Genomic DNA, 14,355 nt, shown 5'->3' with positions numbered 1-14,355 from the left:
TTTGTGCTGATAAATAAATAAAGGGAGACTAGTATAGATCTATTTCAAGCTATTTAGCACTCGTCAGCTAGCCATACTGGGATTCGAACCTATGGCTAGCTGATGAGAACTAAATAGCTTGAAATAGATCTATACTAGTCTCCCTTTATTTATTTATCAGCACAAATACAACACACACAGACACACACATACATGTATGTATGTATGTATGTATGTATGTATGTATGTATATATGCATGCATGCGTATGTGTATATGTATACACACACACACACACACACACACACACACACACAGTGTTTTCATAGACTTTCACGCATACAGGTATGCACAATGTATTTGGGTCTTTTCCCGTGTAAGATTGAGAGTATCATGGCGACGTTTTGATGAGGTAGAAATAGATCTATACTAGTCTCCCTTTATTTATTTATCAGAACAAATACAACATGTATGTATGTATGTATGTATGTATGTATGTATGTATGTATGTAAGATTGAGATTGTGTTGGCAACGTTTTGGCGAGGTCTCACTCACCATCTTAAGGCTGGGTATTGACCTTAAAGCATCTGGAAACCAGCCCTAGTCAACAAACAAGCCTCACCCGCCACCCAGGCCATTACAACACGAAACAACAGCCAGCACCAATCAGCACCAATCTTCCAATCATGATACAACCACACAACCAATCATTCCACTTACTGAAACAAAGCCAGCACTCCACAAACCCCCACCAAGATTTATAGAAAGACGGCAGCTCCGACCATGCTTTAAGTCCAAAACCCAGCCTGAAGATGGTGAGTGAGACATTGCCAAGACAATTATTATTATTATTATTATTATTATTATTATTATTATTATTATTATTATTTAGTTTTGTATGCCGCCCACTCTCGGAAGATTCCGGGCGGCTTACAATAAAAAGGGAGGGGGGATATAAAAAATAAATAAAACAACAGTTTAAAATTACAACAACATTCACAACCTAGAATGGGGCTGGACAATTCAACAGCCCCAGGCCTGCCGGAACAGCCAGGTCTTCGTCGCTTTATGGAAGGCCGGAAGGGTAGCAAGGGTCCGGATCTCAATGGGGAGATCGTTCCAGAGGGCCGGAGCAGCTGCAGAGAAGGCCCTCCCCCGGGGGGTCGCCAGCCTACATTGACCGGCCAATGGAATCTGGAGGAGGCCTAGTCTGTGCGATCTAATCGGTCTGTGGGAGGTAATTGGCAGGAGGCGGTCTCTCAGATAGCCAGGTCCGATGCCATGTAGGGCTTTAATCTCAATCTCAATCTTACATGGGAAAAAACCCGAATACAACAAGACCAGCATACCTACACCCGTGAAAATCTACGAAAACATATATGTTTTCGTAGATTTTCACGTGTGTAGGTATGTTAGTCTTGTTGTTACATGGGAATCTTACACGGAAAAAGACCCTATTACAACAAGACCATATATATATATAGATGATAGATAGATAGATAGATAGATAGATAGATAGATAGATAGATAGATAGATAGATAGATAGAGATAGAGATAGAGATAGAGATAGAGATAGAGATAGAGATAGAGATAGAGATAGAGAGATAGAGAGATAGAGAGATAGAGAGATAGAGAGATAGAGAGATAGAGATAGAGAGAGAGAGAGAGAGAGAGAGAGAGAGATAGATATAGATATAGATATAGATATAGATATAGATATAGATATAGATATAGATATAGATATAGATATAGATATAGATATAGATATAGATATAGATGATATAGATATAGATATAGATATAGATATAGATATAGATATAGATATAGATATAGATATAGATATAGATATAGATATAGATATAGATATAGATATAGATATAGATATAGATATAGATATAGATATAGATGATATAGATGATATAGATATAGATATAGATATAGATATAGATATAGATATAGATATAGATATAGATTAGATATAGATATAGATATAGATATAGATATAGATATAGATATAGATATAGATATAGATATAGATATAGATATAGATATAGATATAGATAGATAGATATAGATAGATAAATATATAGATATATAGATATATAGATATATAGATATATAGATATATAGATATATAGATATCTATATCTATATCTATATCTATATCTATATCTATATCTATATCTATATCTATATCTATATCTATATCTATATCTATATCTATATCTATATCTATATCTATATCTATATCTATATCTATATCTATATCTATATCTATCTATATCTATATCTATATCTATATCTATATCTATATCTATATCTATATCTATATCATCTATATCTATATCTATATCTATATCTATATCTATATCTATATCTATATCTATATCTATATCTATATCTATATCTATATCTATATCTATATCTATATCTATATCTATATCTATATCTATATCTATATCTATATCTATATCTATATCTATATCTATATCTTTTCCTCCCATATTTCCCATATTTCCTCCCATATTCGGGCATACCAGGAGTTGTGACTTTTATTTATTTATTTATATATATATGTGTGTGTGTGTGTGTATATATGTGTGTGTGTGTGTGAAAATCTATGAAAACATATGTGTGTGTTTGTGTGTGTGTGTGTGTGTGTGTGTTAGTTATAGGTAGTAAGCCTTGCATTTCAATGAATTGCATCTGATTTTATGAACTTTTGTGGCACAAACATTAAGCAAATCACATGGCTATTAAATGAATCTAGCTTCCCCTGTTGAATTTGCTTGCCACCCCACCCTTGGAAGGTCGTAAATGGCAATCACATGACCTTGTGATGCTGCAACTGTCATAAATACATGCTGGTTGCCAAGCACCTGAATTTTGATTGTGACCACAGGAATGCTGTGACAATCATAAGTGCAAAGCCCAGCAATCATTCACTTTTTTCACTGTAATTTTTTACTGTAATTATTTATTTTATGTTATAGTAAATACAATATAACAATGATAGATTTAGAAGAGGAAAATACCTGGAATTAAAAGTAGAGTCAAAAAATTAACAACTTGAAATTCTTAGGTAGGCATCACTTTGTTACCCCAAAGTGAAGAGGATTTAATTTATTGTGAGAAAGAAATAGAAAATGGGAAATCCAGATACATCTCGACCAGCGTGCTGAGTGAACTGATAGCTGTGAAGGTGAAAGATACTTTTGTTTTCTTAACCTTAAGGTGGACAGTGTGCTCAAGAAATGATTAATCCTAGGAAGTAAGATAATGCAAAACTTGGACTTGATTATGAAGGAGTATAGGAATATTAGAACGCTATCAGTTTACTGTTTTCAGCTGTGTTCCTCATTTTTGTACATATAACAGGCTGGAACTTGGATTCTTGGAAGAAATATTCATTTCCAATAATATCAAGAGGAGATAAATATTTACAGAATTTTCTTTACAGATCAATTAGGAAAGATTTCCTATAGTTCAAGTAACACCCAATAATAAATGCATGTGGTCTTCAGAAGCCATAGTTTAAATTTTCATTTAAGTATTTTGTTGTATTCCATGGTCTCTCATTAAATCTCTGGATTAGCTGCTACTTTTCTCAGTACAGGCACAAGAGCTGTGCTTAACAAGCTGCAATGAAGATGAATGTGAATGATTCAAAGGAACTAATAGCAAGGTAATATGTGTTGACAGAGAGAAGGTGGACTAAAAATAAAGACAACAAGAAATGGCACTAGAGCAAAAGTCACATATATTCTTTTCAGCAGTTATGATGTGAACTTTTGTTGCAAGAGAGAATTATCCAGTTGTAAATGGAAATGAAGAGATGATCAAAATATAACACGTAGACATTCACTATATGTGTGCTACGTAACTGAGCGTCCAACATTTCATTAGACAGTAAGTTTATTATTATTTGTATTCACTTGCTCCACAAATGTATATGTGTTATACAAGAATTGTGATCAGTAGCTGTCTTTAGTGATCTTGTCTTTGTTGCTTATTGTTTATAACTTTATCTTAAAAATAAAACTATAGGAAAAATTAAAAAAGAAAAAGAGAGGAATAGTGAATTTATGGTATCAAAAGCCAACCAGGGTTAAATGGTTCTATAGATTGTGTGGAAGAGAGAGTTGAAAAACACAAGAATTCTTGACTTTAATTCTCCTCTGGTTCCCTTCAGATAAAAAGGGTACACAGAAATCCGAAGACCGATTAATGTCAAAGCTCTTACTTGGACAGAAAAATATGAATGGCACAAGATCAGGAGGTTCCACAATTAAAGGTCACAATTGGGAGGAACCCAAGCTTCTTTTTCACTTCATTTCGATCTTAAAACATATTGATGCGTTGAAGTCACTTCAGAGACAAGAGAATCATGTGGGCTTTGAATTTCCACGGAGCTCAAAATATCTCTGTGGCTGAAGAGTCAATTTTGCAGGCATCAAATCGCTTGAATGACGTTCAGGGGCAACAAGAGAGAGAAAATTGCTCTGCCGTGTGCAGGAGAGATCCCAGCAGCAAACTCCAGCACCATGGACAGTACCAGATTTGAAGGAATTTTGCCAGTTCCTGGTAGAAGGAAGGCATCTCGCCTATTAGCCCTCTATATAGATATGAGGTCTCTGCTTTTGGTAGTCGGCTAAGACCCTCTACTAAATAAAACTTATTTATTAAATTTCTATGCCCCTCGTACAGAACAGGGGCAGCAGAAAGACGTAGATGAATTCCTTCTGATTTGAATTTTTTTAAAATTGAGACTTCATTGTCCATCTCAAGGGGATCTCGTCCAACTTCTACATTGGCTTACAGACTCTAGATACAGGGGTAAGTTCATAAAGATCTCCTTAAAGTCTTGGGGAAAGGCATTGCAGCCAACATTGGGTCCAGATCCTGGACTATTTTAAAGGAGCCAGGCAATGAAAAGGTTCTGTTCTCCCGCCTGTAAAAGCCATTCAGTCATGCACACATACCACAAACACAAACCTTCACCTACTTCGAAATGTCAAGGGACAAAATCAGCGCCGTAACCCAACCCTCACTCCTCGGCACCATCACTTTGTGCAAGTTTTGTTCAGAAATGGAGTAAAGAACCCCTCCCTAGATCGTGACAAGGATGCACGGAAGAAAACCCCACCTATGGCAGGTGGTGGCGGCGGGTCGACAACAGTTACTGTGCGGGACCTCTTTCACACTCCACCCAGTTTGCTGTTAAAGGGATGCTGCATCTTCCTACCACCCCCCCCTCCCTGCCCCTCCTCAAGCCAAGGCGGCGGCTCTCAGCAGAAGGAGCTGCCAGCTTGGGGGGAACTCACCGGTTAGTTGATCGTAGGAGCCATCGAGGTCCCGGGAATCGGAAAGGCTCTCCTTTCTGCTCTTGCCGCGCATCTTGCGGAGCGGAGACGCCCCGGAGATCCGGGACAGGACGGGACCTGGTTGCACACCTCCCTTCGCTTTACAGCTTCTCTTTCTTGCCAGGTGGGGCGCCCGGGGCGCCCGGTTCCGATACCTCCCTCCCCTTCTGCAGATCCTCCTGGCGGGGGCGCGGGACGGACAGGGGCAGCCGGCGTCCAGTTCCCCGGCAACAGAAGAAGCGCAAGCGCCTTCTTTCCCAGCCGCCCAGTTGCTCCCCCACCTCGACTGCCTGTTTCTGTGCACCGCCGCTTGTTTGCTTCTCCCGTTCCCGCGGGCGGGCGGGCGGGATTCTTCTCTGACCGCCTGTAGCTGAGGCGAAAGGAGAAGAACCAGACTCCGTTCCCGGGCGGTGTGCCTTTCTCCCCGGGACCGCCTTGAGCTCCCTCTCGCACCGCAAAGCTCCAGAAGGCTTTGGAACCGTGCGCCAGTCCGGGGCAGAGGATGAAGCGCTCCTTTGCCCTCGACTCAGGGCAAGAGGGGCTCCCGCAGGAAAAAAAAAAGCGAGTTTCCCTCAGACACGTGTCTTCAGGGGCTGGGAGACACGTGCACCTGTACACAAACGCGCACGCCGGCGTCGTTGGGAAACTGGCGCAAGAATAGACGTCCTCCCACACTTCTGGCGGAGCCAGAGACTCGCGGGGGCAGGAGCCACCCCAGCGCTACCCACTCGGCCTGGGGCGGAGATCCCGGAGTACCGGAGACGGGGCATGCAAGAGGAGGGAGGAGCGCTTTACCCAAGACTGGGCGAATCACGCCAACAAGTGCTTGCGCTTCCTAACACGCCTCCCACGTTTCTGAAGGATCCGGGCCGGCCAACTGACAAGCTCCACTAACCCGCCAAACCTCCAGAAAAGCAGGATAGCACCACTCTCACCCTCAGCCTGTGTGAACCTCTTAGGAGAGGCTGTTTGTCGTTTTATTTAACTACCTATGTCATTAGGAGGCCTGCCAAGGTGGGGGAGGAGACAGGTCCTGGGTCCAACTGAAAGGGGGAGGGTGGGTGAGAGGGAAGAAAACTCTTAATACAATACAATAGCAGAGTTGGAAGGGACCTTGGAGGTCTTCTAGCCCAACCCCCTGCCTAGGCAGGAAACTCTATACCATTTCAGACAGATGGCTATCCAACATCTTCTTAAAGACTTCCAGTGTTGGGGCATTCACAACTTCTGGAGGCAAGCTGTTCCACTGCTTAATTGTTCTAACTGTCAGGAAATTTCTCCTCAGTTCTAAGTTGCTTCTCTCCTTGATTAGTTTCCACCCATTGCTTCTTGTTCTACCCTCAGGTGCCTTGGAGAATAGTTTGATTCCCTCTTCTTTGTGGCAACTCCTGAGAGATTGGAACACTGCTATCATGTCTCCCCTAGTCCTTCTTTTCATTAAAGTAGACATACCCAGTTCCTGCAACCGTTCTTCATATGTTTTAATCTCCAGTCCCCTAATCATCTTTGTTGCACTTCTCTGCACTCTTTCCAGAGTCTCCACATCTTTTCTACATCGTGGCGACCAGAACTGAATGCAGTATTCCAAGTGTTGTCTTACCAAGGCATTATAAAGTAGTATTAACACTTCACGTGATCTTGATTCTATCCCTCTGTTTATGCAGCCTAGAACTGTGTTGGCTTTTTTGGCAGCTGCTGCACACTGCTGGCTCATATTTAAATGGTTGTCCACTAGGACTCCAAGATCCCTTTCACAGTTACTACTACTGAGCAAGGTACCACCTATACTGTACCTGTGCATTTCGTTTTTGTTGCCTAAATGTAGAACATTTCTTTTCACCATTGAATTTCATTTTATTAGATAGTACCCAATGTTCAAGTTTGTCAAGATCCTTCTGTATCTTTAGCCTATCTTCTGGAGTATTGGCTATTTCTGCCAACTTGGTGTCATCTGCACATTTAATGAGTTCCCCATTTATTGCCTCATCCAAATCATTGATGAAGATGTTGAAGAGTACTGGGCCTAAAACAGAGCCTTGAGGTACTCCACTGCATACTTCCTTCCATGTAGATGCAGTTCCGTTGAGGACTATATGTTGAGTGCGGTTAGTCAGCCAGTTACGAATCCATCTTGTGGTGATGCCGTCTAACCCACATTCTTCTACTTTATCTAGTAGTAAGATATGGTCTACCTTATCAAATGCCTTACTGAAATCCAAGTAAACTATATCAACGGCATTCCTCTGGTCCACTAATTTTGTCACATTAGCAAAGAATGCAATAAGATTAGTCTGGCATGATCTGTTTTTGACAAACTCATGTTGGCTTTTGGCTATTACTTTGTTTGCTTCTAGGTGTTCGCTAATTCATTGCTTGATTATTTTTTCCAGAATCTTTCTGGGTATTGCTTGAGAAAGCCAGATGGACAGCAGAATTGGCCAATGGCTACTAGAGGCTGTGGTCCTATAGGTTTTCCCTGGCCAAGTGTACATGATATGCACGTCTCTGAATCACTTCCTCTGAAAACAAACAAAACTGGCTGGGAATTAGTTCCAATCCAATGTATCTGGAGAGCAACTGATCTGAGAGAGCTTCTTCTCCAGATGTTCTTCAGATGTCAGTGACCCAACCTTTAATGTATTTTGTTCCTATTGAACACATGAACAGGATCATGATTTCCTCTGGGTTCATTCCCACTACTCCTATAATGAGAAAAAACTGGCACTATTATCCTCTGCACCGTTCTTACAAAAAAAGCATTGATTTGGATAGGGTTCCTAGAAGCAATATCCCAAAGGCCCATTAATAGCTTGTTGACACCCCCCCCCTTTTTTCCCCCCATAATTAGAAAAAGAGGTGGAAGTGACTTGCCTGCTGAAATTGGTCCTGTATCACAGAACCAATTTCATTTTTTATTCTTTATCATTCATTCTGGCAATTTTACTCTTTTTAAATTACCAAAGTATGGCTTGAAAATGCATCCATAACAGCTTAATTTCCCTTAATTCAAAGGATCAATCTCAATACATAAATACTATACATTCTCTGGTCTTTGCTGTTCCTTTTAAATGCCAGCCCATTGATACACAGCACTAAGCCCTTATGTGACATTATGGTGGGTAAAATCCTGGGATGTTCTTTCCTAGCAGCAGCAAACCTGGAAAATAAAGATGGTAGATATGGCAGAATATCTCTGTGGCTGAATAAATGCCAGAGTAACCCAGTAAATTCCTTGGCCAAACTCCAGTGCTTTTGCATTGACCTTTGTTTGATCCAACCATGTCTTCATTAGGATCATATTCATCCCTGATAAAGCCAGATGAGATTGACAGGGACTGCCTGGAACAATATGATCTTCTTTCCGTACAGGTAGTCCTTGTTTAGCAACTGCCTCAATTAGCAATCATTCATAGTTAGATTGGTAATAAAAAAGAGCTTCATGGCCAATCCTTACATTTATGACTTTCATAAAGCAAAAGAAAGCTAAAGTAAGCTCATAAGCAGAGTCACAATTTCACTAAGCAGACACTTCACTTAAGAATTGAGTTGCTAGTACCAATTACGGTCACCAAATGAGGATTACTTGTATTTGTTTTCTTGGTAGTAGAAAATAATTTTGAAAAATTCTCCACCGAACTTGGGAGAAAACTACAAATCACTTCACAAATATCTGGGAAATAAACATTTCTTAGATACCAAGTTACACTTATCTGAGGAATTCACACTTCACATAACTGAGCATTTGTATGTGAAGTGCTATAATAGAGATAATTCATATAATTACTTTTGTTTCCACTGTTTCCCAAGGTGACCAACATATGAACATAAAGAGGAGACAGGAAGCTTTAAGAGTCTTATTTCACAAAAGTGAGACCAAATGACTTCAACTAATGGCAAAGTTTGGCTGTTTTGAGACTGAAAATGGTCTCTAATGTAAAGGGAAAGGAACCAAGATTCAGCTGCTTGAAGCAAATCTGAAATCATTATAAATAAAAGCCATGGTTGTGCAGTGGTTAGAATGCTTTATTGAAGGCTAACCCTGCCCACTGCCAGGAGTTCAATCCTGACAGGCTCAAGGTTGACTCAACCTCCCATCCTTCTGTGGTCAGTAAAATGAGGACCCAGATTGTTGGGGTAAATATGCTGACAATATTGCTTAGAAGGTGCTGTATAAAGCATCATGAAGCAGTATATAAGTTTAGTGCTATTGCTATAAATAGGCAACTAGAAATGCTTTTATTTGGTGAGAACATTGTTATTGCCAATCCAGAGTAAAAATAGTTAATAGAAAAAGGGATGTCTCTTGCTAACTGCTATTTATTCAGAAACCACGATACTTGATATTTTATTCAGTTATAAACTTTGTTTTTACGTTTGGATAAGCACTGGAGATGTCTTAAATTAATTAAAATACAATAAAATCTAAATGTAAATCACTAGCTATAGTTCAGTCATTAACTATAATTCGGTTAGCTGCCCAGAATAATGTACTGGTGATGAGCAGCAACAGAAAATAAATAAATACTAGGTATTGCTTTCATATGATCTGAGAACATTATTTTCATATCATCCCTATTCTGGTAGCCACTTCCCTTTAATTTCCCCATGCCATTCAGCAAGCTATCTTTTTCTTTGCAAATGCTTTGCCATTGAGTGGATAGATACCAAACAGGTGATGCATTCAACCCGAAAGACAAAGATAACTGCATTTAGACAAAGAAATGTCTTTTTCCTGGGGCAAATTTAAGGGTATGATTTATGAGCAAGAAATCATCAATTATATTTTATTATACATTTTATCACTCGGTTCAGAGAATAAGTCTAATGGTATTCTGCCTCTGGGATTAAGTTGTTTCTGAAGAGGAAGGAAACAGGCAGCAATCCTGCACAGACTTTTGGGAAAGAGTACCAGCTTCTCAGAGCTAAGGTTTTCTCAATTCTCCATAAACGCTTAAGTAAATTTAATTGAACAGTAGAAAAGGAAAGTTTGTGTATGTGTGTTATACTCCTCCTGCTGTTAGAAATTTATAGAGAAGGGATTAAACAGAAGCTATATTCTCCCTGAAAAGTGAAAATGCAAGTACCTACTAAATTCTGCTAAACTTGAGAAATGTCACTCTTAATTTCATTTGATGGATTGAGTGTTTCAGAGGGAGTTATAGCTATCATACTGACAGCTGTCTGTCTAAAGGGCACATACATTAGAGGCTGCAGGGAGAGCTATTTATCAGATCCACTGTCTGATTGAGATTATGGCATTTATTTTCTCTAATGAATTCAGAAGCTGAATGCCAATTCATTCCACTTGAGAGTTTCAGTCTATATCAGTTCATCAATTCAGCTAATTTATGATTAGAATTGGAAGTAGTACAGATTCTCCTTTATATAATCTACAGCCTGCCAACTTCCAGAATTACAAACAAGGTTGTAACTACCCGACAAAGACGTTTGCATGCCTTCTGGGGTCAAAAGCAGGAATTTACTATCCTTGCAAAGCTGCAATGTACTCAGTAAGTTCCTTACTGAAAAATGCAAGAAAAAGCTAAATTTAGATCTATTTTTGGGGGGAGGGGGACAGGTCCAGTCTATCCTGGATGCATAGGAGGAGACCAAGCTAAAAAGATCAGCAACATTGAACAAGACTCCCTTACTAATATTAATCCCAAAAGCCCAAGTGGCTTCGGGCTGCCTTGGAGACCCTGAGTGTCCAGTAAAAGAGTATTTAATAATTGGGGGGAGGATGAAGACTTCTAGGATGTGCACTGAATAAACTCTCTATATCCAAGTTGTTTTGGCCTTGGCAAAATCAGTCTCCTACCCAATTAGCCAACAATCTTTCAGTACTTTCCATGTTCAAAGAAGGAAGAAGTACATTTGTTATTTTCACCCTCACATCTAAACAGATCAGACATCTCTTCCACATTTCCTTGTTCAGAAAGCCAGAGTGGAAAGGACTCCTTCCTCTTTGGATCCCTGCATTTTAGAAGTGGCCACACATATGTGGAACGGGAAAGCAGGCCTCAAAGCCAGAATCCAGAAAGCGAAAAAGCATTCCCTGCTTCTTTGGGTTGGCTTTTTCTGTCTTTCTGTCTCCTTTCTTAGATTCTTGCCTTTCTTATAAAAATGTATTTCTAATCTTGCATGAAAATGATTATGCTGAGGTTCTCCCTAATCTCATTTTAAATCCTGAGCAAGGAGTTCAGTGGCATCAGCTGCAAGTCATGTGCACATTTGACACTTTAGAGACTTTGCTCTCCTTCTCGAAGGGGTCTGATACTGAACTGGTTGGTCCTGAATGCCAAGTGCAGAGGGGACACAGAACTATGAAATAACTTGCCAACAACCTTTAAAAGGCAGCAAATGATCACAGGAGGAAACTATAAAAGACAGAAGAAAGATGGGACAGCTGGACTTGGAAGAATTCAGCTGAGATATTTGGGAGGCAAGACTAGAGGGGAAAATGTCAGGAAAAAATGAATTTTCAATCAATCAATCAATCAATCGCTCAATTTTTATTATGGTCACATAATAAAATAAATTTTATGTATTAGTTGAGAGGAACTAGAGCAAGCGTGTCAAACTGGATTTCTTCAAGGGCTGGATCAGCATTGTAGTTCTCCGCGGGCTGGCAGGATGGGTGGGGATGGGGGGACGGGACAGATACCTCCTGCAGCACCTTGCAGGACAAAACGAGGTGTGGGGAGAGGCCTGTGCGGCCCCCTCTGCCCCATTTTTGGCCTGAACAGCATCCTGCAACAATCAGCCAGCCAAAAATGGGCCATGCGGAGGCCTCCCAAGGCTCCCGTACATCCTGTTTTTGCTCTCTTCAGCCTCCAGGAGCACTCGGCACACCAAAAATGGGCCATGTGGCCGGCAGAGTGCTGCTGAAGGCCGTGGAGGCCAAAAACGGGCTGCAGGAGGCCTGCACACAGCCTGTTTTGGTCGGCAGAGGCACCATGGGCCAGTCCTTTGATATTTTCAGACCAGCCACATGGGCCAGATTTAAGCACCCTATGGAATGGATTCGGCCTGTGGGCCTTGAGTTTGACAACCCTGGACTAGAGCAACAAATGATGGCAGGCTAGAAAATCAAATCATTGCTCAGGAAAAGCTGAAACTGAGGACCATGAATGCAGATGTAGTCAGATTATTGGATGTAGGTTTAGGGCCCTACCGTAAGGTGACCAGATGTACCAATTTCAGCGTGACAAGCACGCTTTATAACAATTTTTCCCCTGTCCCTCTGCCTTTTAAAAAAGTCCCGATTTTCTGGCTTCATGTTGAAAGCCCAGTGGATTTGCTTAAGAAATCCTAACCGGGGCAAGACAAAAGACACCCTGTCTAACTAACCTCTCTCTCTCTGTCTCAGTACTTTCATTGAAGATATTAAAACTTTAAAGCAAGAAAACGGACCCCCCGCCCCTTTTTATTCACTTTTATAAGAAAAAAATGACTCATTACCATAGAGCTGCGGGAAATAGCTGGCTAGAGAGGGAAGCAACTGTAACTTCCTGGATTTTCCGGAGGGAAGGGGCACGGAGTTTGGAGGTCTGCTCGTGTGAGGAAAAATGATGGCTGTTCTTTTTTCTTTGAAAAATATTTCCCTGGGACTATTTAACCATTTTAATTTGCTCAGTTCTTTGTATTAATATCTACATCATTCTGGATTGACTTGGAGTGTCTGCCTACTAGTAAGTGGGATTTTTTCTTTTATTTTTTTAATGTATTTTAAAATAATATTTTATTTATTGTGCATAAGATTTATTAAAATAGTTTTATTCTGTGTGGATTTAAGTTAAGAACTCCCTGTTATTAAGCTTTCCTCAATTAATCTCTGAGTAGATTCCCACCAACTTCAAGATCCCAAGGGCACATCTTGGAAGCTACACCTTTGCTTAGTTTATAGATGATGGCTTTCCTTAAATATGAAAATAAATACATTTATTGTTCAAATGTGTACATCTCAATAGAAATGACTCTCAGGGGTGACAACAATCCACTAAAATAGTAATATAAAACAGTAATTACAAAAACAGGAGCAATTGTTATGAAAATTATTATTAAAAAATAAAGAATAAAAATGGAGTTATTAAGTATATTAATTGCAGCAACCACAATACAATACCTCGGTCCTTCTTTTCATTAAACTAGACATACCCAATTCCAAGGAATTAAAAGACACTTGCTCCTGGGGAGGAAAGCTATGGCAAATCTAGAGAGCATCCTAAAAAGCAAGGTGACCAGATTTTCAGTAAAGAGGGACACCTTTGACTGGGGGTGGGGGCTTGATTAAAAATTTTATACGGAGCAACAAAAATTTACATACAACGCAAAAATAGTATTGTAATATTTTTTATTTCAACATAACTACAATTTACAAATATAAATTGTAACTGTTGCCAAACATCAAAATTTTGATCGTGTGACCATGAGGATGCTGCAACGGTAGCTAAGTATGAAAATGGTTGCTAAGTGTGAAAAATGGTCATCAGTCACTTTTTTCAATGCCATTGTAACTTTGGTCACTAAGCCCATTATACCACCTTTCTTGCCACAGTTCTTAAGTGAATAATTGCAGCTGATAAGTTAGTAACATAAGTGAATCTGGTTTCCCCATTTGACTTTGTCAAAAGGTGATTATATGACCCCAGGACACTGAAATCATCATAAATATGAATCTGTTGCCAAACATCAAAATTTTGATTGTGTGACCATGAGGATGCTGCAACAGTCGCTAAGTGTGAAAATGGTCGCTAAGTGTGAAAAATGGTCATCAGTCACTTTTTTCAATGCCATTGTAACTTTGGTCACTAAGCTCATTATACCACCTTTTTTGCCACAGTTCTTAAGTGAATAACTGCAGCTGGTATTTTGTATTTTCGATAGAATCTTTTTTTTAATTTGTCTAAGACAATTTAAAAAAAGGATTCTATCCAAAATAAATTGAAATGAAACCATTTTTAAAAATTCTATGCACAATACTTTGAAATATATTGTGCATAGAATTTTTAA

The 14,355-nt window shown here is 39.6% G+C and overlaps 1 protein-coding gene across 1 annotated transcript in view; it reads right to left on the bottom strand.

Annotated features, from left to right (window-relative positions):
• KCNIP2 (potassium voltage-gated channel interacting protein 2) overlaps positions 1–5,616 on the bottom strand; it is a 135,311-nt gene extending 129,695 nt beyond the window's left edge. Inside the window, exon 1 of the mRNA XM_087725725.1 lies at positions 5,305–5,616. Within this exon, the coding sequence (XP_087581851.1) occupies positions 5,305–5,377 (73 nt within the window). The 5' untranslated portion in view covers positions 5,378–5,616. The remainder of the gene's footprint in view (positions 1–5,304) is intronic.
• Between the last annotated feature and the right edge of the window lie 8,739 nt (positions 5,617–14,355).

This window comes from Thamnophis sirtalis, unplaced genomic scaffold (assembly GCF_051295495.1).
Source record: "Thamnophis sirtalis isolate CommonGarterSnake01/CBP01778 unplaced genomic scaffold, rThaSir2_p1.2 scaffold_11, whole genome shotgun sequence".
Lineage (NCBI taxonomy): Eukaryota > Metazoa > Chordata > Lepidosauria > Squamata > Natricidae > Thamnophis > Thamnophis sirtalis.
Note: the sequence above shows the minus strand (reverse complement) of the source record. Positions and strands in the feature narration are given on the sequence as shown.